Source organism: Pollicipes pollicipes, unplaced genomic scaffold, assembly GCF_011947565.3.
Source record: "Pollicipes pollicipes isolate AB1234 unplaced genomic scaffold, Ppol_2.1 Scaffold_3087;HRSCAF=3621_pilon_pilon_pilon, whole genome shotgun sequence".
Taxonomy (NCBI): domain Eukaryota; kingdom Metazoa; phylum Arthropoda; class Thecostraca; order Pollicipedomorpha; family Pollicipedidae; genus Pollicipes; species Pollicipes pollicipes.
In genome coordinates this window covers 27,670,101-27,696,198 of record NW_023596225.1, presented here as the reverse complement: position 1 = coordinate 27,696,198, position 26,098 = coordinate 27,670,101, and the positions used below count along the sequence as shown (strand labels likewise).

Here is a 26,098-nt window from a genome sequence, read left to right as displayed (position 1 = left end):
AGCAAACCATGCACACCGCACTGATACACAGACACAACAAAAATGTCGTACTTGGCACATGGACTAGTTTCTGAACCTGTCAACTATGACCGCTTACCATGGCTTGTTTGATGTATGACTACTACATCTATAACCAATCATGATTTGCTGTCACACAGAGGTATCGCTTCATTATGGAAAATTATTAATTATTAACTGGAAAAGTGTGTAACATGATTCAAACTGCCTTTCAAAAGACAACCAGTACATTTCAAAGTGCTTAAATACCCGAGTACCACAGGATAATTAAATTTTTGTCATACAAATCAAATGCGAATACAATACGAAGTGATGCCGAACTGCCGCCAATGTGACTAGATTTGTGTATCCTGAAATTGGATAGACCATAATATTGCAGGAAGTGCTTCAAGAGTGTACCGGGTTTTGAACTGAAAAAGCCAGTTCCAAGATCATTCGGTGAAGTTCACAACCCTGCCATTCTTCGGACCTAAACCCCTCTAGTTGCTTAGCTACACCCCGCGAAGACGTGCAGACTTTTTTGTGCGGTCTATTTTTGGGGCATTCAGGTATGCATGACGCCATAGCAATGTAGTCCAAATCCTGCCACCCCACAGGCCATGCGGCGTTCAAGGCCAAAAATACTGTTATCGTCGAGCCGTTCAGATCTGGCACCCGTGAGGACGATTTCCAAATATTATGGACGCCAGTTGGTTCCCCATCAATATTGAGCAATCTGTGCCAATTTCAACAACGAATCGCGTTTAGTGCTACGTCATGTAAGAAGTTAGATATGATTACTAGCTTTTACGGAAATAAGTCTTGTAATTGAATGACCTCAGTAAAGCGCCATTTACTAGTACGTGAATGCAAGAAAACTTCGTAAATCATGGATAAATATGCAAGAATACCATGAGAAAGGGTCAAAACCCAAGCACGGAACGATATCTGGTTCAGTGAACACTTGCAACATTGTACTGCCATCTCTCTGCGAGTTCGAAGTCATATAAGTGAGTGGAAGGGTGGCAATTCCCTATAGTTAGTATGGCAGCACCTCGACGTCGTGCAAACGCTTCATGACGCAATCAATGATTGCTGTCTAGAGCAGTCGTTGCAACTGAAAAGTAAACCAAAAGTTAAAAGCGAGCTTCTTTCACCATTTATGATAATTGCTCCAATATCTTCAAATGTGGAGCACTTTCCCTAAGGCACACTTTGTTACAAAAAAACGACGCCCTGCATAGCAGTGCCTGACTTTGTCAATTGTGCTCCTCATTTGGCTACTAAGCAATCATTCTACGCAGTACATTTTGGCAACTTGTGATTTAGCCGCATGCTAAAAAAAAGCACATTGTCTTTGCCGGGTCAGTGCACTCTGCCTAGAAGCAGGCTTAGAAGTGGAGATGGACGAGTTTGATGTTCTCGCTTGATTTATGCATGCAACGGTCCATCTTATGCATCGCATCACAACATCCAACAGTTTTTGTTAGTACGTCGTTCTTTCTACTGATGCGTTTTCATGTGCGCACTACATTAACACTACGAATGCTGAATGCGAACGCCATATTGGCCTGATGTCATTCCATTGACTTACAGCCTATTTTACCTCAGCCGAGTTTCTGCCAGTTCTGCCAGTTTTGCCATCTGTAGTTTCTACCAACCAGTCAAGACTGGCTGGCTGACATTGTTTCAGCCAATGGCTGCCTAACTTGCCAAAAAAGTGCATTCCTTAAGACAACGATGGTGATAATTGGAGGAGGGGTGGGGGTGGGGAGTAGAGGTACAGACGCGCCTACTGCTGGGAAAATACTGCGCTCGTCGGTTCCTGGAAACGCGCACCGGGGTCACGTCACTTCCGGCCAGCACGGCAAAGACATCGCGAACGCCGTGGACATTGGACGCACAGCACAGGTGCCGGCTACCGGCGGCCCCATCTGAGAAGTGAGCGCCGAGCCTTCCGACGCTCGCCTTCAGCACTGCCTACGGCCAAGCCAGGCGCCTCGACAGTGCGCCCGTCAGCGCGCCGCCGCCACTGGTCCGCCACCGGTCCTTCCCGTCCCCGGACGACAGTGCGCCCGTCAGCGTGCCGCCGCCACTGGTCCGCCACCGGTCCCTCCCGTCCCCGGGCGACAGTGCGCCCGTCAGCGTGCCGCTGCCACTGGTCCGCCACCGGTCCCTCCCGTCCCCGGGCGACGTACCGTGGCCGTGATGCCGGAGCGGATCAGCTGGGCCGTCTCCAGGGCGCCGACGCCCGGCTCGTCCAGGCCCAGGCCCGAGTCCTCGTCGGGCTCCACTGGAAAACGGCCAACGACGGTCAGGCACCCGGTACCCGGGCACGGCATACGCTGACACGGTCAGCAGGCGGCTCACGCTGACACGGTCAGCAGACGGCATACGCTGACACGGTCAGCAGACGGCATACGCTATCAAAGCCATCAGACGGCATACGCTGACACGGTCAGCAGACGGCATACGTTGACACGGTCAGCAGACGGCATACGTTGACACGGTCAGCAGACGGCATACGCTGACACGGTCAGCAGACGGCATGCGCTGACACGGTCAGCAGACGGCATGCGCTGACACGACCATCAGACGGCATACGCTGACATAGCCATCAGACGGCATACGCTGACATGGCTACCAGACGGCACACGCTGGACGGTCAGTAGACGGCTCACGCTGGACGGTCAGCAGACGGCTCACGCTGACACAGCTACCAGACGGCACACGCTGGACGGTCAGCAGACGGCTCACGCTGACATGGCTACCAGAAGGCACACGCTGACATGGCCACCAGACGGCACACGCTGGACGGTCAGCAGACGGCTCACGCTGACATGGCTACCAGAAGGCACACGCTGACATGGCCACCAGACGGCACACGCTGGACGGTCAGCAGACGGCTCACGCTGGGCGGTCAGCAGCACCCACCAACAGATAGACCGGGTTCGCCGGCACCGGCTCACCCAGATTTCAGACACACACAAAACACGCGCACACCAACGCAGCATTTACATGCATACCGAGAGCCAACACGGAGACACTAAGACAAGCGGTTCCATCTGAGATACACAGCATACCATCAGACATAGGCCCAATACGGGCCCCACGCGGGAACGTACGGAGGCACGGGTGCGGGGTCATCACGCATACAGTACGCAGTGCGTCACGTGGCTGACCTGAAATTGCCTGGCAAACTGTAACGGCGCGCCACTGGGACCTCCTCGGCTGATGGATCACGCACATTAGACGACGAATATGGCTCATGCCAGGGCGACAATGGCCAACACACATCCATAAATGAAACGGTAGCAGGAAGTGTGGGCGACTGGATGCATGATGCATGGGTTATTAATCGAGCGGCTGTAGCCCGTCCGCGCCAGAGACTGTGGCCAGCGGCTGCCATGACCCGCCCCGCCCCCCCCCCCCCCTTGATGCCTATCTGGGACCGTATTTCAACAGGCTGGCGGCGGTGCCTGACAGGAGCCGTTTGGGCTGACAGGAGTCATTTCGGCTGATTGCCAGCGGCCCAGCGCGGGTCGTAAGTCCGGGCCGGAGTCTGGTGTGGAATGGTGGTGAGCTCGGCCGCCGATGTGGACCACTCTCCTGACGGCGGCCGAGACAGCGCTCCCCCACAACGCGTCATGGAACGGGTGCCGCAACCGGCGGCGGCGCCGGCTTCCACCGCCGGTCCCCATCCCAACGGTACCGCTCCGGCCGGCCGCGCCGGCTTCCACCGCCAGCCCATCCCAACGGGTGCCCTCCCACGCGGCGGCCGGCTTCCACCGCCGGCCCCATCCCAACGGGTGCCGCTCCCGGCCGGCGCCGGTTTCCACCGCCGACCCATCCCAACGGGTCCGCTCCCGGCAGCGCGCCGGCTTCCACCGCCGCCCCATCCCAATGCCCGGGATCGTCGGCTGGCGACCATCACAAGTGACACAAAATGTCCGCAGCTCGCGTGCTCATCGTATATAATACACACCTAAAGGTACGTGTACACACAACCTGCACATAAAGCAAATGTTTGGTACATAGGGACCAAAATGCATTTCAGATGACACTAACTTCGCAGGAAATGTTTATATCTCGCCGTACTTGTCACTAATCTTGTTAGTGAAAAACCCAACAGACAGCATGACGCAGCGCTCTGCCATGAAGCTGCGCATTCCGAGAAGTTTGAAATCCACGGTTGCCGGTCTGAGCCTGAGCACAAGCTTGAGAACCCCTGCGAGCGGCTGGTATGGCTCGCCGGCGCTTACATTCCTCGACGGGTGATAACCGACCTCCTGATCGTGTGCCGAATGCAGGAAGCCCATTACAAACATCGGAAAACAGGCTTGGCACAGCACACAGCAGACTGGCCGCTGGCAACTGACAGCCATGTAGCTAAGGCCGCGGAGAAACAGCATAGGCTTGCTTTGAAAAGGTGTAAAACGTTGACGCAAACGGCATGTCAAGGTTACGGCAAATGCCCCTGATCATTTTCAGCCTTCCCTACGGTTATACATATGACAACCAGGGGGGGGGGGGGGGGGGGCACCAAGCCCAAAGTATATTTCCAGTTGCCCGCTGCAGTAAAAAAACAACTAAAAACCATCAATTGTACATTGGCTAAAACTTCCAAAACTGCAGTGTCAGGAGTTTAGAGTTAGGCAGTGCACTGCCTAGAGACATTCTCCCTGATGGCAGGCGAAGGCAGAACGTGCGAAGTGAACGGTCACGGCGGAGGGAGACGGACGGACGTTGGGGGGGGGGGGGGGGAGGAGGAGATACTCACGCTTTGTGATCGGCACCGGCGTCAGCTGGCAGCGCGGCACCTTGGTCCGCTCCCGGCTGCCATGGCTGGTGACGCCTGAAACACATCGGCGGTGGTTTACGCGCACCAAGGCCACGCAGCAGCAGCATACGCCAGAGTTTACAGCTCCAGACTCTCCTCTTACCGCGGAAGAGCGCTGCCGAGAGAAAACATACAGAACACTTGCCGGGGCGCCGCCTCTGCCGTCGGCCATCAGAAGCACGCTTGCGTTCACTTTGTTTCGCCCCGGTAATAGCCCCGCTGACACTAATGAGTAGCTAATGACCTACAGGCCATGCAGCAGCTGTACTGGTCCCTGGCAGTGGGACATTCACAGCCATCTGTGTGGGGGCGACAGCACATGTCCAGCAACACGATCATACTTGTAAGTGCATTAGCAATAAAAGTTAGGTTATATCTGTCAAGCCGTGTTACAACTCCATGGGTAGGTGTCTGGCCGAGAGCAGTTCCACTGTGTTAGTGACGCATCCTATCATGCCCGCCGACCCATTCTCCGATTTTAACAGCAGTAAAGCAGGCTAAAATAACCATGGCGCAAATGATATCCGTGAAGTGCACCACTGACGCTTGAATACCTTGGCAGCCATTCAAGATATTACGCTGACTTTTTCAGTAGCTGAGTTATCACGCTTGCACCTCATGCCAGCTTTTCTGCACATTTTATCAATAGATCGCGAGGTATGCTCTATTTGTGAAGACCATATCAGTCATGCTTCTCGCCCTATCGACAATGCAGTTAAATTATTACCGACCGGGTCACGCCACCGGTTTGCTTTAGAATATCCGGATTTTGGCGCCGGAGATGGAGGCCTTAATTGAGGGCGATGGGTCGGGTCATCAGAGGTCAAGCTAGGTCATACATTTCCAATCATTTTACATAGAATGCATGGCACCTACACCTGCGACAATGCTCTATCAGGATACATCACCCCAGCACCATTTTGAAGAACGTCGTGCGACCAATGGTAGTGAATTTCTTGAGACAAGTCCACGCCGGGTCCGATAAATACGAAACTGTTGAGTGCAGATAGGCATAGCTTGCCAAGTAAATGTGGCAAACGTGGTTCTTTAGCGATTGTAGATTTCTCAACTCGCTTTTGTTTGAGCACTAGCATGCAAGACCATTGACCTTCTAAAGGTCACGCAAGGTTAAACCTTTGAAATAAGTGCCTGCATGCAGCATCTGAGATTCCTTTTCATCGGTTGTGACTGCAGCTGTAATATGTGTCTACCATAGGTCGAGTGCGCTAGCTCAGCCTGATCGTCAGTGCGCTGTGCATTATGATTAGTACTCCAATGTCTTCTACGACTCTGTGACATCACTTGACATGCACAGGTATCTTCAGTGGTTTTGAAATCTAAGTAATCTAACAGCACTCTTCACATCAGAGTATTGTTTATCGAAATGGTCGGTTATAATATGACTGGCAAAAATTCGCCTCACGAGCAAAGTTGACTTTCGAAGGTTATATGCACACGATGCAAATTATTCAAAGCTGAAATGCAAAAAAAAAGGAGCGGGAGAGTGACCTGGAGCTAAAGCCAGACCCAAAGCCAGAACCAGAGCCAAAGCCAGAGACAGGGCTAGAATCAGAGCTACAGCCAGGGCAAAAGCCAAGCCAAGCCAAAGCCAACATGCCAAGCCAAGTGCATGCCAAGTACGTGCCAAGTACATGCCAAGTCGTACATGCTCAAGAGCTGTACATGCTGAGCCGTACATGCTCTGGAGCTGTGCGTGCTGAGTCGTACATGTCCAAGAGTTGTACATGCTGAGCAATACATCCTGAGCCGAACATGCTCTAGAGCTGCACATGCTGAGCCGTGCATGCCCCAGAGCTGACCATGTCGTTATACAAGCGCATCCTGCAGCGGGCCGGGCGTGCCGCCCAGACCCGGGGCGGGTGAGGCCCGTTGTGTTTTGGTGTTGATGGCTGTGGGTGACGTTGACGCAGGACGTCAGTACGCCAGCATAACAGACGTCCATGGTGCGGCGCGATCACTGGCGACCTGGCCTGCTCCACTCAGATGTGTATTGCGACGCTGTGTCCTGTTTAAACAATAGCAGACATCGCCTTCTGGGTGCGGAGCAGGCATGCACGTAGGGTTTCATCATACGGGAAGTCAGTGTATTACAATTAAAAAGCTGTTTTGCAAGATCCAAAAATCCCTTTGCTGGTTGCTTCGCCTCTCCATTTGCTACTTTTCCCAAGCGCCGAATCTCACTTGGATGTCAGACTTCATACCCTATATCAGCCCTAATTCTCCCCTGATATTGCGAGGTCTATTGGCCCCACTATGGTGATAAAAAACTACTATGAACCTTTGTAGATGAACTGCCAATTTATTTAAAGGGCATGTTCTAAATTTGAAGATATTGATGCAAGCATCAAATAAGATGGAAAATTCACTGGCTTCCATTGGCATGCTTTTAAATGCAAAACTCCTCTAGCTAAAAAGGTACCATCATTTAGAAAATATGGTGCTCACTACATCGCAGTCTGATTGCGTCATGTACCGTTTTTATGGCACTAGAACTGCTGTCAGATTAGCTGTGTCAAGTTTATCTCTGTAGCGGACGGGCTGACTCAACCGTAGGACTTCAACGCGTGTGCCTCGTTAATTTATGTTTTAAATGACCGACGATCGTTGTATACGCGTGTTTTGCCCCTTCTTGTGGTGTCCTTGTATATTTTTTCGTGACGGCATGTTTTTTTACTTGCATTTGTATTCTCGGTTACAGCGTCATTCTTGTTATTCAATTGCCAGTCTCATGTCCGTCATCACTAGCAGAGCTGGCCAAATGTCCATATAAAGAATCGCAAGACGCGGTAAATGACCAAGACTTGCATTCAACGCACTAAACTGCGTGAAAGCCAATTGCTATCTGTCGATATGATGATTCGTGCTGACGTGCTCCAGACCCAAATAAAACAATGGACACCTCAGTGCAAACCCCCTACAAATGCGGAGCAGTCGTCTAGCGTATACTGAAATGGCGAATTACTTAGGCATGTCCGTTGAAAAAAACATCCCAAGACCGTGGTGCAAGTACCTTTTATGAACTACAGGCCGCCGGCAAATCTGTGCTGTGTGCTGCGCTGAACTCACGCTCGAGCTCGATTTATGACAGCGGGTTTGCGTACCTCTGATTTGGATATTGAGCAGTAGTGGTGAAGACCTTGTGCTTTACAAGTTACCCGGGGGACGGAAGTCTTCCGAGATGAAGAAAAGGGGGGCTAACACCCATATTTCGGTCACGACTCTTCCAGGTTTCAGTCGTTTCTTTCCGGTCTACGCCCATAGATAGGGCTAATGTAAGATCTTCAAAAAACAATCAAGTGGGGTCCCTTGGCCGAAAAGTCCCATTTTGCCCCGATTTGGCCCACTCCTGGGCGAAATTCTGACTAGGACTAGGCCACAACTCCCCCTTCCCGATATCATTCAAAAGGCCGCATACGTTACCACTTACTTCATCTGCAAGTATATGAACGGTTACCAAAAAAAAACACACACACTTTTGCTTCCACAAATGACGACCTGAGCAACCATGGATGAAAATTCAGCTGGAATCCATCATCTGATAGCCAGGAAGTCAGCAAATTGCATTGCTATATCTAAAATGGTTTGGCATTAAAAATGAAAAAGAAACAGGGGGCCGAATCCCCTGAAATGCAGGCAGGAGTAACCAATGATTTGATGTGGTGTAACGTTGCGCGCAGCCGGGACTGCTGCGGGCTTACCTCGTGCTCTCCTCTTCCGAACGAGCCTTGCAGGCCTCTGTTGCGCCGCCTCCAGCGATATGTGCTCCACAAGCATCACGCTCGAGCGATTCTCTTCCCCCGCCAGCTGCGACAGGCCAAGTTGTTGTCTTCCGTCAGAAAACACTGCAATGGCGAAAAACACAGCCGTGAGTAAAGACCTGCCGCATACACAGCACAAACCACCGACCTGAAAACTGGTGTGGACACCATCAGTGCTGTTTTAACATCTTACTGATCGATGTCTTACATACTTATTTTACATTTTGTCTTCCTGGCATCCCATTTCATCACATAATAATTTCTGTCCCAAAAAATCATTATTTGTCTGACTTCTAATGGACAAATTTCTAGGAGCATAGTCTATGCTGATCAGGGTTTGTTTGCGAATCATGAACACCACTATCAGACAATAAAATCCCTGAGTCACAGCATGATTTTGTGATGAAAGCTTACCAGAGCACTATGCCCAGCACCAGCTGCCCCACCCTCTGACCTCATCTGGCCTTGAGCAGCCACTGACACAAGTCATTCCAGTCAGAGGCAACTAATGAGCAAGTACTGACCTGAACCCTCACCTCACTGTGAAGCTAGAGAGAAACACTATTTCAGCCACAAAGTAAAAAGCTGTGTGGGATTTTTTATTTTAAGACTTAAGTGCAGTTTTCAAAGGATTAAGCATCCACATTTGAAATGTAAGCACTTCATGTAAGGTGCATATATTGGTGCATGCAATATGTTGCTCTAATGTGATTGTGGTCAGACATGTGGTCCCATAGCTAGACAGCATTTGTGTACAAAATTGGTCAACACAGCACAACCAATGACTTTGAAAAGCCTGATAACCAATTCAGGCACCAATACAGGTGGTTAGGAGGGTGGTTAGCTGTTGATAGCATTTTTTGCAGTTGCATTTATACTTTGTTGGAGATGAGCTGCAAGATACTCATCCAAGGTTGCCAACATATTTTCTTACACATATTTCCTCTTTGTACAATTACTGCTCAACCAGAAAAAAAGGCCAGCATCATGGCATGCTCAACTGGTGACATCAAGTAGAAACCTATTTTTGCTGGTACCAGCAGCGGAAATTGATAAGCTTTGCTCATTACACCAATGAAGGGGTCTTAACATTCACAAGTTAAAGTATTTATTTCACTCTGCACCTTTGCTGGCACAACACTGTTCTTCCACTATCAGAAAAAATAAAAATTTTCACACTGCATGTAGTTGCCCTTCCATCTGCCTGTTGGGTTCTTTGGTTCCCGAGTGAATGGGCGGATGGGTGAGCATGGGGTGGAATGCTAGGACATCATGGAAAAGCATTGTGCTTCTGTTCAGCAGCTATACAGTCAGTCTAAAACACTATGATGAGCTTGACGCAAGTTTGCGATGCCAGGCAAAAGACACAAACCATTAGAAACAGCAGAATCAATGCTCAAAAATATCATTGTAAGACCAAATCATTTTGGCTGGAGATACCTTTAAAATATTTTTCAATGCAACTGTGTTTGCAACTACTTCAGACCACAGGTTTTCCTGAAATGATCACATTTTAACAGGGTACGTATGAGTATCATGTGTGCATGTGATACAGTATAGAAACTTGGATATGCAGAAATTATGTAGACACTATTGACTGACTATTTTCACAGGCATGTGTTGGCATGACTTCATAGTTTCAGAGTGCTACACGAACAGGTACAAGTTCAAACGATGTAGTTTGACTTCGGAATCGATTAGCACTTGTTAGCTAGGCGCATCTCAGCACAACACGACGCGTCTCCACCGCATCAACAAGACGGGAAACCATCCCTCAGCGTTATACAAACGGGCCTCACCTTCTGTGGAGTGAAATATATCAGCTATGCTTCTAACAAATACCACTTTCAGCAGCTTGGTCACTGCAATAACCTATATCGACCCGCGACCGCACACTTCGCAGCAACACCTCCCACTGGCGCTTCTCGATTGACTCCAAAATATTCAAGGTTGTAAGCAGTGGGTACAATCCGAGAACTAGTGCAACGGAGGTATATTAATGACGTCATTAGATCCGAAGCGCACATCGGTTGGTCACAAGGGGCAGAATGGGATAGGCTCCACTGCAATTCTTGGGCAATCGATTGACATTAAGGTATGGTTGGTGCAGGATTGCCATCACGGAGCTCGACTTAAAAACAGCGCAAGGCTGGTGCCGCTACACAGTACATGGTAATTACCCGCGATGAGCCTTTTGTTTTAAAGCGAATGTTCCTCATTTAGAAATATTGAAGCGAGCATCAGATATTATAAAATGAGCTATTGGGCAATTTAAAAAATGAGCAATTTATCTATTGACATACCTTTAAGTGGAGAAGACTGCTCTAGACCATAAAATTTATCTATTTAGTAAGCATGCGCCTCAACGCGTCCTTATTTCATTGCGTCGTCGTACCTTGTGCAGAAGAGGCCTTCTTCGGCCTCTTCTGTGTGAAGAGTGCACTCTTCGGCCCTCCATGCAAATGGCTTATCTACCGGCATCACCTCTTTTGTCCAAATGACATTCCCATTGCCCACTAATTCTTACTGCCGGACTGCCCGTGGCGTAATGGTAACATAAGGACGGTCCAGGAAAATGCTCATAATTGGGCGCTAACTTGTGCAACTGTGTGCATTCGATAGCGCTGGTATAGGGCTATCAGCTGAGAGTTTAACACTCTTGTGGGACAAGGAATCTATTTGATTTGGTCGACACCCAACGTTGTCTCGCTCAATGCCTTCCGGCCGGATGAAGCCTTCATCTGCAAAGTGATGGCGTTCAATTACAAGTGTTTTTATTCCTGCGCGGCGGGTGCTATCAGGAACACACCGTGTCATTATGGAAGCGGATCAGTCGGGAATTTAAATCGTTCATCTGCCGAAATGAGCTTTTTCACTTATCTACACCTCCTCGGGGTGTTGCAACTGCGGCGGTCGGCTCGCACCGCACTGAGTTGAATACAGCAGCCCGCTGAAAATGCTTACATTCGGGCACGACAATGGCAGATGTGTGTTCTTTATAGGACTACAATCGGGCTATCGGATGTGAGAAGAATACACTCGTCCCATTACAGCATCCATTTTATCTGGTCGACCTGCCGAATGATCTGAATGATCACCGAATGATCCTCAAGATGTTTCACCTGAAGTAAAATATATTGAAGATCATTCGGTGCAGTTCACAGTCCCGTCCTTATCAAGACCTACATGCTCTAGCTTCTATGCTACACGCCCACGAGGATGTGCAGACTATTTCGGGGATGCTATTCCAGGGTCACCCAGGCATCCATGACCTCATAATAACAGCATTCAGATCCTGCCATTCCATTAGCCATGTGGCGATCAAGACCATGACAAAAAATGGGGATTCTTTCATATCTCGAGTTCATGAGCACGATTTCTTGATACAATGGTTATCAATCGGCTCCCAATCAATGTGCCGCAAGGCCAATGACGTAATCAGACGATGACGTATTGTGGGACATATTTACTAAATAGAAAAATTGGGTTGTCTAGAGCAATCCCTTCCACATAAAAAGTATACCAATAGTTAAAAGGTAGCTTATTTCATCATACTAGATGCTTTGATATTCTCATACGTGGTACAGTCTCTCCAATGCTGGTCGTCCGGTCGCTTCAATGATTGCGATGTCACGCCGACTGAAACAAAAATAAGTCGTGCGCGGCGGGTGAGACCCTGTGCATGGAATGACACTGCCGAAACACTATCGGTCGTGAATGTAAATCGTTCAATATGTGCTTTGTTGCTGAAATCACCCCCATGACGGCACTTTGCTAACTACGACGCAACTAATAACTGTCCGTTTAGGGAATTCATTGCATTTGGTCGCCCTCTGTCGATGGCTTACTCAACTGTGGCCGGCTGGCCGAAGTGCTGATTTGCAAAACCAGTGCGCCCAATCGAAAATGCTTGTGTTGCAGCGCGGTGGGTGCGACCATGTGCACACGACGTCATTTTGGTGGCACTGTCGGTCTCCAATGTACATCGCTCATTTACCCACAGGAACTTTTCGATCAAATCATCCCTTAACTGCGCATTGATATCTGCTGCCGTCCTGCCAGCAACATGAAGAATCACGGGAAAGACTTAAAATCGCGCGCAAAGGGTGCCGATGACGCTGGTATGGGGCTATGTATTTCCTGTACACCTCACTTGTCTCAATAGGAAGTTCATTTTATTTTATTTATTTATTTTTTCAGTGTCTCGCTAAATGCTTGCGTGTTGGCCGCTGCGGCAATTTGCAAAAGCGCGGTCTCCAATCTCATATACTTCAGTTTTGCGCGACGATTGAGATTTTGTGCACATAACACCTTTCGGGATCACTGTGGGCCGGCAACGAGAATCATTATTTTGCCGACATGACCTTTTGTGTTTAAATCAGGCAGGAACAATGCCTGTAGTCGTGGCAAGGAATGCGACACTGTACATTTGACAGGTCTTTGAGCTTCCATTAGAATACACTAGTCTGACTCAGACTTGTCTGACTCTGAATGTCCTTGTGACAAGGAAATCTATTTGATTCCTTCGACCACCCGACAGTGTCTCACCCATCCAGCAGCGAATGCCTCAGCTGCAATTTGCAGAGATACAGCGTTCAATGCTTGTATTCGCACGCGGCGCGCGCGACCATGTCAGCACGGTGTCAAAATAAAAGCTCCATCAGCCGGCAATGTTAATCGCTTATCGGACGACATGACCTTTTTTGTTAAAATCACTCCTTGGCACAGTGGATTTTTCATTGCAGCCACCATACAGCGTTAGCAGCTGACAGCTTTGCAAAGCCCCAATGACACGCCCGCAATCTCAGGAAGTTAGGAAAGCGATGGCCTGGATTGCAGCTTCCGTGCCCACCGTAAAATGATGTTTCTGAATGTCTTTCAAAATGAATTAATACAGTTCAAAGATTAAACTGGATGATTTCTTTAAAAAATTAAGATCGCCTCTTGGACAGATCAATCGTTACAGGACCACGACAACTAGAGATATCTCTTGTGCTCTTCCAGCTCTACTCTTATACTCTTCAGATTTCAGCACCATTTTGCGGTGCTGTAAAGGCTGATCCTCTATTATCACCATTCCTCAAATCGCACCGGTGAAATATGTTCCCGGAATGTCTGTAAATGAACGGTTTTGTGTCTTAAATAATTCACAGATTATTTTCTCAAATGCTTCATTATTTGCCAGTCCCCGTAGGTTACCGATGCGCGGCCTACGGGGACTGCAACACCTGACGTCGAGGTTTTTGCTAAGGCATGAGAGCGCGCATGCTCAAAAATACGCTGCATAATCTGTACCATTATTCGATTCTGGCTGAATGTTGAAAATTTCCAGAGGATCATGATTTGGCCCTATTAATACAAGTTGCTATGAATACAAGTCGTATACGCTGAGCACAGTTCTGACGTACAAAAGCTAAAGTCAGGCTGCTAATTTCTGAGCTGTGTAGAATAAGATCGGTCGACCTTGATCTCATTGTTGAACACATACTTCAGTTCCGGTTGGCACCTTGCCAATAAACCACTCCAACCGCGGCTTTGACAGCTCCCGGCTCATGGCTGCATGACGATCCTCAGGTTTCTGAAATGATCTCTAATCTGTGTTGTTGGGGATCAGCCTCATGCGTTTCTCTGGGATGTCCTCAGTTCTCTGACTGCCAATCTCATGTGGTGTCTGTCCGAAAGGCGTTCAGAACGACATCCTGCGTCTTTTTCTGATTACGTCGTTGTATCAGTGGGTGGTACAACGTCGTGAATGTTCAACAGGCCCGGCGACACTTTAAGTGGTAGACATAAGACTGCTTACAGCACCTCACTTCTCGACAAAAGCGCTTAACGGAATTGGGCAACTCTGGACAACTGAGAAAACAAAAACGCTATCAGCAGACACGCCCATCAGATCGGTCCGATACATGTATTTGGGTTGCGCACGAGTCACATTGCGGGAAATATCACAGTCAGGCACTCAATCCGGGACTGCCGGGAACGGCGGCGCCCCACGCGCGGGCCTCCGACCGACCCATCCGCTCACTCAGTACACGGCGCACGGGCACACGCGCGGGAGGCCTGCTCACGGACACAGCGTCAGGCGCTGCTGTCCCGCGGGGCCTCGTATAAAAGTACAACAAACTCTTATTGACACTGCTCAAAAGGCTGTCGTCCGTGACCGCACGATATCAACCGATACGTCATGTCAGCGTGCCCCAGGGACCGCAGACCAGAGCACGACGCTTTTCTCAGAAGCAGCGTGTTTCAGCGAAGCCACGCGCGCGGCTGCAGGACGCGCCTGCAGAGGCTCCGTCACCAGCGAGCGGGTGCCCTGCGGTCGAGCCAGCGGCCCCGTGTTTACACTAACAGCGAACGCCGGCTCCCCATCTGCCAGTCGCGCTGTATGTCCTCTCCTGCGACTAGACACACACTGGTCGGTTCTGTGGGCGGCGGCGACGGCTCCAGCAGGGTGTTGCCGCTCGGTCGTCCCGGCCCAGCCGACCGCGACACGGCGCGCTGGTCCGTCACGATACCACTCCGCCTGGACGCCGGGCGGCTCTGGCTCTGGGCGCGGCTCAGCAGTGCTGCACCTTGGCAGCCAGAGCCACCAGGTAGCGCTGCTCCTCCTCCGTCAGGCCATTCTTCAGCGTCCGACGCACTGAGGGCAGAGAGGGCTGTCAGGCACGGGCGAGGCCCGGCGCCGGGCGCGGACAGAGGATTGCACGAGTCGAGGAGAAGCGAGCGTCGCGCCTAGCGGATGAACTTTCGGATCTGCGCAGTCCAGTGTCTTGACAAATGTCTGATTCACACTCTGATCCCGGCGGTGGCGGTGTTGGTATGCTGATACCAGGAACAGCGACGTGATGGCGCACTAACGACGACGATGATATTGCGCATTTAGCCCTCTACGTCTAAAAATATTTTCGATGCTCGGCAGAGCAGGTGAAAGAAAAGTCAAATGCCAGCTTTAGATTTAGATGAAAGGGTCACTCATCTACATTGCGACTCGCCAAATAATGCATTACACGAAATGAAATATGCATAGCCAAGAAAATAAAAGGTGAGCATACTGTCCTGCTGATTTTTAAGAACAGTTTGTGTGTATAAATACATAAGACGATGATTTCTAACACTAAAACGAACGGAAATATGGCAAAAATATACTAGTGCGCAGCCCACGCTATCGGAGGAGCATCTGTAGTTCCTCCGTCCTGTATTGCACACTGAATGCCGCACTACGATTTTCGCAAGTTATAAGACAAAAAGCTCGCCTAAACTAGACAGAAAAGCAAATGGCGCTGATGCCCACCTCGAGCACTGCACGCAGCACGGCAGTCACGCAGAAGCTGTACGTTCACAAAAAGCCCCGAGCTAAGAAGCAGGTAGATAATTTTCCAAGAACGAATTTTGACATATTACATGGAAAATTGAATTAAGAACAGAATTTTACAAATTTCCCGCCGCGTTGGAAGAGTAAGATATAACATTTTTGTATCAGTAAATGCACAGACGCACCCGGTGCCTCTCACTGCGTACGCAAGATAATGTGGAATAATTAAAATGCAATGAGTTGTCATTTAGAATAAGCTGTGCCCTGGACCTTTCAGATGTAGCTTATAAAAAATATGAAGCACACAAGCACACCATTCAGAAAATGGCTCCGGCAAAAGTGTTAAAGCGTCGAGGTCAGCAATTATTGAAGTAGTTTGAGGGCACCTGTGCAGCACAACATACTTCACACTAAGCGGCATACCTTTACCAAAACCAGCCTCGCTGCGTTTCCACTGCAAACCGGGGATATCGACGTCAGTTACCTCACCCACCAGCGTTGGCTGACGGATAACAGGCCAGAGAGCGGATTACAGCAATAAAGACCTCTGTACTCATCCGCGCGGCTTGAAGTTGTGAATCACGTGCGATGCCTGTGCCTGTCACCATGCAGTTCTCAACGTAGGGCCAGTTTTCTTCCCCCCCCCCCCCCCCACCTTCCTCCCAGGTGCTAGGGGTTTTCAGTGCGCCGCGAAGTACTCCGGTGAATGCTTGACCTGTCACACAAATATATATTTTTAACAGAGTCAGTCTGAACATTTTGATTGGGTGGGCATGTGGGACTAACGCCCAAGCTAAGCGGCTTTTGTTGAAGTCTGACCCCACCTAGTGACCTTAAACTTCCGTGTCAAACGAATAATTTATAAGAGTTTTTGTGACTCGCTATGCCTGATAGTCAAATCTGCAGCGCTCTTAAGCATGAGACCAAATGGTCGGACACACTTTTACGCACATTTCTCAACGCCATTTAAATGACAGCATCGACGTCATCTTCTGTATCATCTACAGCCTGTTCGCAACGAACTAGACGCCGGGAACACGAACTTCTGGTACATGACGATGAGAAAACATACAGCCATGGCTACCGTGCACTGTTTCCATGGCAAGTGCCGAACGACGAGCAACTACCCTAGAGCTCTACTAGCATCTCCGACCACCAGCTGTTCTCCGTCAGCGCCACAGCTGCGGTAACGACTGCTTCACCACCACGAGATACAGGCACCATTGCACGATGTCACGCGCGCTTTACATCGCAGTCTCGGTTTGGGACGGCTTGTAGCCTTCCGAGGCAGTTAACATGGGCGAGTATGTACAGGAAGAAACACGTTTTTCGATGAAATAGTGTTCACCTGAGCCAGTTACCAGTGAGATCACAGGTGACTACGTCACCCACGAACCGCTGTGAGCCCCGAGCGTGGACGTGTTGTGACGGAGCCCTCTGTGACGTCAGAGGTAACTATTTTCCCAAATGTAACCACTTTACCAACGAAGAACTCGCGAAGAACTCGCCTCAGGCTGGCTTACAGCTCCGAATGACCAACGATGGGGAAAGCCGGCCAACAGCTGGCAAAAGGGGTGGAACAGGCCGTGCCGGGCTCTACGCTGGCAGCGCCGCGGTCGCGGACGACCGGCGCCAGACTGGCGGGCCCGTGGGGGCCCGACAGCGGTGGCCCGGGGCATAGCGGTTGAGCACTCTCCTAAGCCGTTCACGCGGGAAAGGTGAACAGCATGGATTGAGCAGCAGCAGCGGCACACTTCGCGTGAGGGGAAGGGACAACGGATCCGGGATAGCACGCTCGTCCTACGCCCGTGGACGAGCTCAGCTGTAAGGAGAGGTGCGAAATTGGGTCTCGACACACTTTAGTGTGCTTTCGCGGTCTTCGCGGTCGCGGTGCGTCAGCGGAAATGCGCCAAGGAGCCGGAGTCACAAGCTACGCGTCGCGACCTGACAGTCAGGGTGCAGGCCCGGGTCACGCCAGGTCAGGTCAGGTCAGGTCAGGGCGTCCACTCGGCCTGGGAGCGGCGCCAGGCTCAGCCGCGCGACTCTACCGGCCGATCACGGCACACCACACCGGGGTGAGGGACAGGGGCAGGCTAGACATACCGCCCTCAGCCGCCGCCCGGTCACTCCTCCGTTATTGTACTGTCCTCTCGCGTGCGAGATCGCTTCACTGAGGACGAAGCAAAGCTGCAAACACCGCCACGGCGAGAGCGCGGAGTTCCTATTTACTAAAGACAACGCACCGGACAGTACAACCGCGCGTGAAACTGGCTTAGTTTACACTAGATGCTTAGTTGAGCGGTTCGGTGGAGAGGCCTCCTTTTCTTATGGCGGACATAAGCATTTTATTTACCCCACTCGTCCAGCAAAGTGCCGGGAGACCCCACTGCTTCAGCTCCCATGCTACATCCAAAAGCCTAAGAACAACAGCCCAGCCACGGTAAGCGATGAAATGCTGCACCAAAACGGCTACCGCGAAGATAGTGCCCAAAGGACACTGAGCCGAGATCACTGCCCAGAGGACACTGAGCCGAGATCACTGCCCAGAGGACACTGAGCCGAGATCACTGCCCAGAGGACACTGAGCCAATATCACTGCCCAGAGGACACTGAGCCAAGATCACTGCCCACAGGACTTTGAGCCGAGATCACTGTCCAGAGGGCACTGAGCCGCGATCGCTGCATAGAGCACACTGTGCTGATAACACGGTGCGCCGAGGACACTGAGCCGAGGACACCACGCGCAGAGGACAATGAACCGGAGACATGGAGCGCAGAGCGGCGCATCGCCACTTACATGATTTTCGCTCCGAGTTGCGGGAGGTGCGGCGCCGCTCCCTGGGCCCCGAGCGGGACGACGGGCCGCGCGTGGCCGACTTCACCAACGACTCGAGGATCTCGTCGTCGCCCTCGACCTGACTGTCTCCGTGACCAGCCCGGCCTGCCGACAAACGACACACGCTCTCAAGGGTGCCAACGGCAAACGTCTTTGGCGCTTCGGTCATCACGCACACCATCCCAATCGTTTCGAACAGCAACCTCAACGCCCTACTCGTTTTAACAATCACGACGTTCTTGGCGTTTTAACAATCACGACGTTCTTGGCGTTTTAACAATCACGACGTTCTTGGCGTTTCCGATGGCAGATATATCGTGCTATGCAATACTTAGATGCAGCGACACTGCCTGACCAGATATTATTCAACGACTTCCTGGCTACGTATTCAGAACAACAACAACAGCCTTTCGATGCTTTGGAAAATTAGAAAGAAAAGCAAACTTGCGAATTATGGTACCAGACCGACAGGACTTCCAGACAGATTACACCGCACCCCGGGCCGCACTCTCCCAGCGAGCAGGCTGCCGCCTCGCGCCTCCTCTCCCCGCGCCGCCGCGTGCTCACTCTGGCGTTTGCGGCGCCAGGGCAGCGTGCCGCGCAGGGTGTCCGTTTCGGAGGCGTCGCCAGTGCCCAGCAGCTGCTTCAGGTCGGCGTCGGCCTTCTCCTCGGTGGTACGCTGCGTGCGGAGCCGCAGACGGGAGCCGGCGCCGGACGCCGGGTCGTACGGCTGACCCGTCTGTGGGCACGGACAAGGTTCTCAGCTGACCCGTCTGTGTGTGTGTGGGGGGGGGGGGGGGGTCTCAACTGACCCGTCTGTGGGCAGGGGCGGGTTTCCTAGCTGACCCGTTCGCGAGGAGGGGCCGGGGTTCTTAGCTGACCCGCCTGTGCACAGGGGCGGGGTTCTCTGCCTACCCTTCCGTGGGGAGAGGGGCTGGACCCTGGAGTGGACTGATGAATTTGGCGAGGGCACGCGTGGCCCGGTAAAAACGACGTCCTGAACACAACGCACCAGAGGGTGGAGGGAAAACAGGAAGAGGAGCGAACAGACATAACGTTCCAACAGGCCAACAGACGTGGTCACGAGGAGCTTTCAGTTGCATTCCTTACTGATAAGTTAGACGCATTGCCTATCCGTTATAGATAAAAAACAACAATTTGACCACTACAGTGCCCCATCGCCTTTCCATCAATGGCTCATTTTCATCCCGGAGCTCCGCTACATGCCTCTGCATGTCCTGATCACCTTATCGCCAGGAAAAAGAAAGCATCAGCAGTCGCCTAGTCACTGCTGGTAAGAACGCATCATGTCCCAGAGCTCCCAATGGACAGAAATAGAAAGCTCTCAACACCCGTGGCGAAACTCTTTTTGGCGAATTAGATTTACTCTAACTTGTTAATAACAAAAGTGCACACAAACACGGAACATGTAATAAAATGCGTGAACACGGGACGGGTGTAGCCAATCACAGGGCGCTCCGCCGCCGAGCGCCGGCTGCGGTCGGCGCGCGGCTCGTGCTCTCACGTCTGTGATCATCTTGCCGCGCGTCTTGTTCCGCTCGCGGTGGTTGGCCTTCTTCTCGAGCTGCTGGATCACGCGCTCCCGGGTCGTGCGGTACTCGAGCGCGAACTCCGAGATGATCTTGCAGAAGTGGCGTGGCTTGGCGTCCCGCAGCTGGTGCGGCGGCACGCCCAGCCACGAGAGGAACTTGTAGAACCTGGACAGCCCAGACAGAGTCAGAGCTAGTAGTACCACAGCTGTGCGGCGACACGCCCAGCCACGAGAGGAAACTTGTAGAACCTGAAACAGCCCGGACAGAGTCAAGAGCTAGGAGTCCGCAGCTGGTGAGGCGGCACGCCCAGCCACGAGAGGAACTTGTAAAACCTGGGCAGCCCGGGCAGAGCCTAGCCGTTGGGGACCCATCCAGCCTGTAGACTCCTTCAGTTAGAAGAGGGGCCCCCAGGCTAAGCAACGGCTTCCAAGGAAACTGCCACACACACGCGTGCAGGATAACCATTGTCGGTTACATGCATGACCTACCGGAACCATTTCACGCCCTCCCCCGTAAAATCACGCCAGTGTGTGTTCAGGCAGGAATCATATGTTCGCCAACAAAACAAAACGGAGTCTCGCAGGCTAGTCAGATCAAGACAGGTCAGGGTCAGATACAGCTGGTCGGCTACCGATCCTTGAAATGTATTCAGCTCACAACGGGGTGTTGTGTCCTTGACCTGACCTGTAAACATTCATGCTCTAAGCTGTCTTGATGCACCCCCTGCCCTGACCTGCTGCTGACCTGGTACCTGTCCCATCCCGACGTGATGCTGATATGATGCCGCCCCTGTTCTGACCTGCTGCTGATCTGGTACTGCTCCATGCCCTGACCTGCTATGACCTAGTGGCCGGCCCACACTCTCACATGACGCTGACTTGAGACTGCCCCCACCCTGACTTTCTGCTGACCTGGTACTGCTCAGACCCTGACCTGCTGCTGATCGGGTGCGGCCCTTGCCTCGACCTGATGCTGACCTGATGCTGCCCCAGCCCTGACCTTTGACGACTCGACGCCACGCCAGCCCTGACCTGTTGATGACCCGGCGGTGGATGATGCCGAGCACGATGATCCGCTCCGCAGAGTCGGCCAGAAACTCGACACCTTCTGCCGCATCGGCGTGGGCCCGTCGTGCTTGGCGATCAGCTTCAGGTGGTCCCAAGACGACTTGCACTCGGTCTCCATCCGACGGATGGTCGCCTCCACGTCGTCGAAGTCGATGCGCGAGGCGCGCGTGACGGGGCCCACCTGACGACGCGGAGTGCGGTCAGACCCGTCTCGAGGGGAGGGGAGTCGCTCGCCGTGTCCGGGCGACTCTGAGACGCCTCTCGGCGAGCGGACACCATCTGGATGGCAGCTCTGAGTCGGGCTGGGATGCACACATGCGGCCAGCCACTCGCATCTCGGCTGGGTGTCTTCGAGTCGGCCGATGTATGTAGCGAAGCTAAAGTCACAGTCAGAGACTCACATGCTGCTGCTATGCCAGGCCAGTTTGATGTGGCGTCCCAGTGGTGGGATATACGGGCACTGTTTAGTAAATATAAAGCATGGCCACGCCAACATCGCATACGTCCCAGATTTCCTCCAACAGCCCCATACACGATTGTTTACTGTTCATGTGAAATGCCTGGGGCATGAATGGTCGTTGAGTAAATTGCAGAACACCAGCAGGGCCGTGCTTGCCGTAACAGATAATCGGCAACAGCGCCGCGTCGGCCCAGCCGGAGCATGCTCAAAGCTTGCACGCACGATAATTGACCTCGCAAGCGCATGTGCCCGATCGCTGCAATCAGCAAACAGCCAAACACTAATGCCCAGACAACCCGGAAAACTCAACATTTTGCATGCAGCGCAACACAGCCAACGTGACTTGGTTGCGCTGCAACGCGCGTGATGATGACGGTTCCGTCTGCGGGTACCTCTCCAGCCCGTGACCCGCTCACCTCTGAGTAAAGGTCAGACGATTCTGGGTACTTGTCCATCAACCATGTGACAGAGAATGGTGCAGCAGGGAGGAGTGCTTGTGCACCGTGTCCTTCACCTTCTGGCACCTGGCTAGGTAGTCCACGTGATGAAGCCCTTCGCCGGATGCGCACAGAGCGGGCAGATGGTCAATCGAAGCCTTCAATATTGAGTGTCTTGAAGTTAAAGTTACAATCATACGAGCCATCTTTGTCGCTATTGCCGTCTTTCATAATACGAATGATGATAATGATAATTACGATAGTAATGAGATACTATTCCAACGAATGATATGATTGTAATCATCATCATACTGATCAACGTCATTATGACTATCACAATCACACTATCACAGTTATCATTATTGTGGCAAACATGATCCCGATGACCCTGCTTCCAAGCCTTACACACGACACTGAACACAATTGACAAAAGCATGTGCGTGGCATACCGTTCATTAATCAAGCATATGCGATGGACACTGTCCTGCTTCCGCGCCGCAATCCTCTGCAGTACGCAGCACCTCATTCATTGTTTCAGGAGCGCAATCAATCCTGCGGAACTGGTTGCAGGGCTTGATGAAGGGCTCCCAGTGAAAGAGAAGTACCCATCCCTACCCTGCCTTCTCAGGGGCGGACTTGGCCCACCTTATTCCATGGGGGCCCAGTTTTCGTCGTCTTTTACCCGGTCATGACGACGAGGGCATGCATGAGGGGAGGCGGCGGGGGGGGGGGGGGGCGTGGATTGAACACCAGTGATGTCTCTCGCCTTCCAAAGCCCTTACGAATACGAAGGCTTCGTGGCCTATGAACACGAGTGACCCCGCTGAAGTTTCCTGTTGAGGGGCTGAAGGGTCTTTCCGTCTCGGCCCAGGGGGTGCTAGCCGGCTACCATTCTGGCTACGCGGAGGCTATGGTCCCTAATCGATCCAAAAACATCAGAGACATGCGATGCACATACAGGTTACATCCATGACAAAGAGGCAGGTGGCCCCAGATCGATGAAGTGGACCTCACTGACACCAAAGGACCCCTTATCGGCACATAGGTCCGACAACTGCACAAGCACCCAAGTTCGGCTTATGGGGCCCTCACAGAAAGGTAGACGAAAAGCTTCTTCTTCGGTTTCTGGGGCCCCTGACCGACACAGGTGCATTGCATTGTCAGAGAGGCTCCTGGCAACGCAGGATGCCTTCCTGAACATTCGAGGGGTCCGTCCCTTTCTTCTCATGAACCTGAAGAGGCGTGGCCCGGTGCCTGCCCAACCCTGCGGCCCGTGCCCGCGGTCGATCTGACGGCCTTCTTTATGCTGGATCGTAAGCCCGATCAATGTGATGAGAGCGCTGAGGGGCACCTCGCCTCTCCCGAGTTGTTGTCAGCCAGCGCTTTTCAGTCTCGATAGCAACAGGGCAATAGCTTACCTCTGTGCCGTTCAGTAAGTTCCCGATGCCCTTTAGTATGGGCAAGGATGGACTTGAAAGTCTTGTTCTTATACGTCAGCAGCTCTACGCGCTTGTTTCAAGTCCATCACGGTTCGGCTACTTCCTGAAAACGAGAAAGGACGACGTCAGCGCGTCCGGAGACGTGGCACCACATTTCACAACGTCCGTGGCGGGTGTCAGGTCAAATAAAATAAGACGGGCAAGAGGTGTTAAGCTGGCAATGCAGGATTAGCCAGGTCGGCATAATAACCGCGGCGGTCGCGTGATAGGGAATAAGGGGATTGAAACGCTGTGGAAGGGATTGATACCTCAATGGAATGCCGAATATTGTATTCGGCATTATACAACTCTTCTTCAGAGTCACTGTGCCGAGCTGTCGTTGTATGGCAACGTGACACACTACAAATACTTTTTAATACGCGAACAAAAACTGTGTACCGGCTAACAAAAATGAAGAACTTGTTTGCCACAAACGAATCAATGACAAAAACGTCACTGGTATTATATATTATACTGATGGGAAAAATGGTCTGCAAAATACGGTTATCAAAGGAGTCGTCATGCGAAAATTTGAGAGGCGAAATGCTTGAACTAAGCCATTTCCATAACATATGGCGTATATGTTATGGCACTCCACATGTTATGGCATACATGGCATATCCCATACCAACCCCCGCCACATCGCATCTCAACATCAGAAGCACCGAGTACGACATGAACTTTCAAGACTGAGGTGGGCAGCCACTTTAGTTCAGCGTAGGCTGTTTTCCTGCTGATAAGGCTGGTCACAAGTGGGTGTGAAGGGGACAAGCGATGCTGCGGGACAAGGCCCTCAAATATGTCAAGCATAGGGCCTCTTGTGCCGATCGGAGCACCTGGGACAATGAGGGCCACCGGAACAGTCGGTTTCTTGCCGCCGTGAGACCAAGAGGGTCAGAGAACCTTTCGCGCTGGTCGGACGCTTTCGCGCTGGTCTGAGCACTGACAGGCTTTTTCATCGCGCTGATGATGCCCCCCCCCCCCCCCCCCCCATTCCAGCCGAAGCCCGATAAGCCGAACGGGCTACCGGTGACAATTACTGGACCCCTGTGCCGATTGGGGATTTGGCATTACTGCGGGTCCCGTCGTTAATACCGAGGGTCAACTGCCTCTGGTCAGCAGCCTCTTGCAGCAGGGGACTGGGCCGAATGTATGACTTGTCCCTCGAGGGGCTCCGGCGACAGCCAGCGTGTACCCCGAGTTGGGACAGAGAGACCCTTCAGGCCCGGACAGAGAAAGGTTATTGATCTCTGGGTGTTCCGACCTGTCTGTGAAAGGTATAGCAAGTTTTCTAGATGCGCAATCCCAGGGCTTCATTGCGATTTGAAAATCATACTTTCCCATTGTAATCGAATCGGGGGGGGGGGGGGGTGAAATTATCACTGATATTGCAACAATCCAGAAATACGCCCGCAATTTTCACAACTTGCATTAAAGGGGTTGGAAAGTGTCATGACAGATCTTTAACAGAATAACCCACTTGTTGAAAATTTGTACTATGACTCGATTCATAACTGTAAGATTTTAGCCCGATAAATTCGCTTCTTGCCGAACCAGAGCACGCAACCACCACGTGGATGGTTAGATGGCGTTCAAGCTCGCTCAGCATGAGGCCTCGTTTGTAACAATCGACGCATCGAATTACACACGGCGACCAGGTCAAGACCAAAGTAATCAGGTCTGGTTGTGGTTGTGCGTTTATTCCAAGCCTAAGCTGCCTTTCTGTGAGTTTTCCCGTGCGCTGTTCCATTCAAGCGGACCTTGTTCCGAGACGGTGACATGGTAGCACTGTCTACAGACAAAGGCAGGGCTGACATATATTTTTGTGGGGCTGGCAACTCCCGATCAATTCAATAAGTGTGCGTTTGAGTCTGTGATGCATGCATTCTAAGCTCATATTTTTACAATCTGCGCACGCTATTTTTGAGCGTCTTCGTTTCAGGACGCGCTGGTCAACCCGGCGTCAGCATCGATCAGGATTTCTGACCCAACTCTACTCAGTCCATCGACAAAGATTCGTGTTTATCTTCCCTACCTCTTGTTTACACCACGCTTGCTTATGTCATCAGCATGTCATGGACGGTGTGACTCGGCAGACAAGCAGGACTAACTACGCTAAAGAGTTGAACGGACTTCTCATAAAAACTCGATCCCGTGACCGTGCCTATGACCTCAGAGTTATCTAATTAGCATGCCGCGCAGTTGATGAAGTCCAGATTTGTTAGTCCGAAAAGCGCCTTATATAACAGGCCTCGATAAGAATGCAGCGAGAAAACGAGTCCGCAACACGGGGAAGGGACTGGTGAGCCGAACTGCCATCTAGCGGTCGGCTTTGA

At 51.6% G+C, this 26,098-nt stretch overlaps 1 protein-coding gene and 1 pseudogene across 1 annotated transcript in view; both read right to left on the bottom strand.

Annotated features, from left to right (window-relative positions):
- The window catches only part of LOC119090663 (nuclear factor of activated T-cells 5), a 42,312-nt gene extending 31,774 nt beyond the window's left edge, over positions 1-10,538 (bottom strand). The window contains exons 1-4 of the mRNA XM_037213513.1: positions 10,416-10,538; positions 8,557-8,700; positions 4,778-4,852; positions 2,196-2,290 (exon numbers count right to left, since the gene is read on the bottom strand). Of these exons, the coding sequence (XP_037069408.1) occupies positions 2,196-2,290; positions 4,778-4,852; positions 8,557-8,632 (246 nt within the window). The 5' untranslated portion in view covers positions 8,633-8,700; positions 10,416-10,538. The remainder of the gene's footprint in view (positions 1-2,195; positions 2,291-4,777; positions 4,853-8,556; positions 8,701-10,415) is intronic.
- Positions 10,539-14,114: 3,576 nt separating this feature from the next.
- Positions 14,115-26,098, bottom strand: part of LOC119089988 (FH1/FH2 domain-containing protein 3-like) — a 44,164-nt pseudogene continuing 32,180 nt past the window's right edge.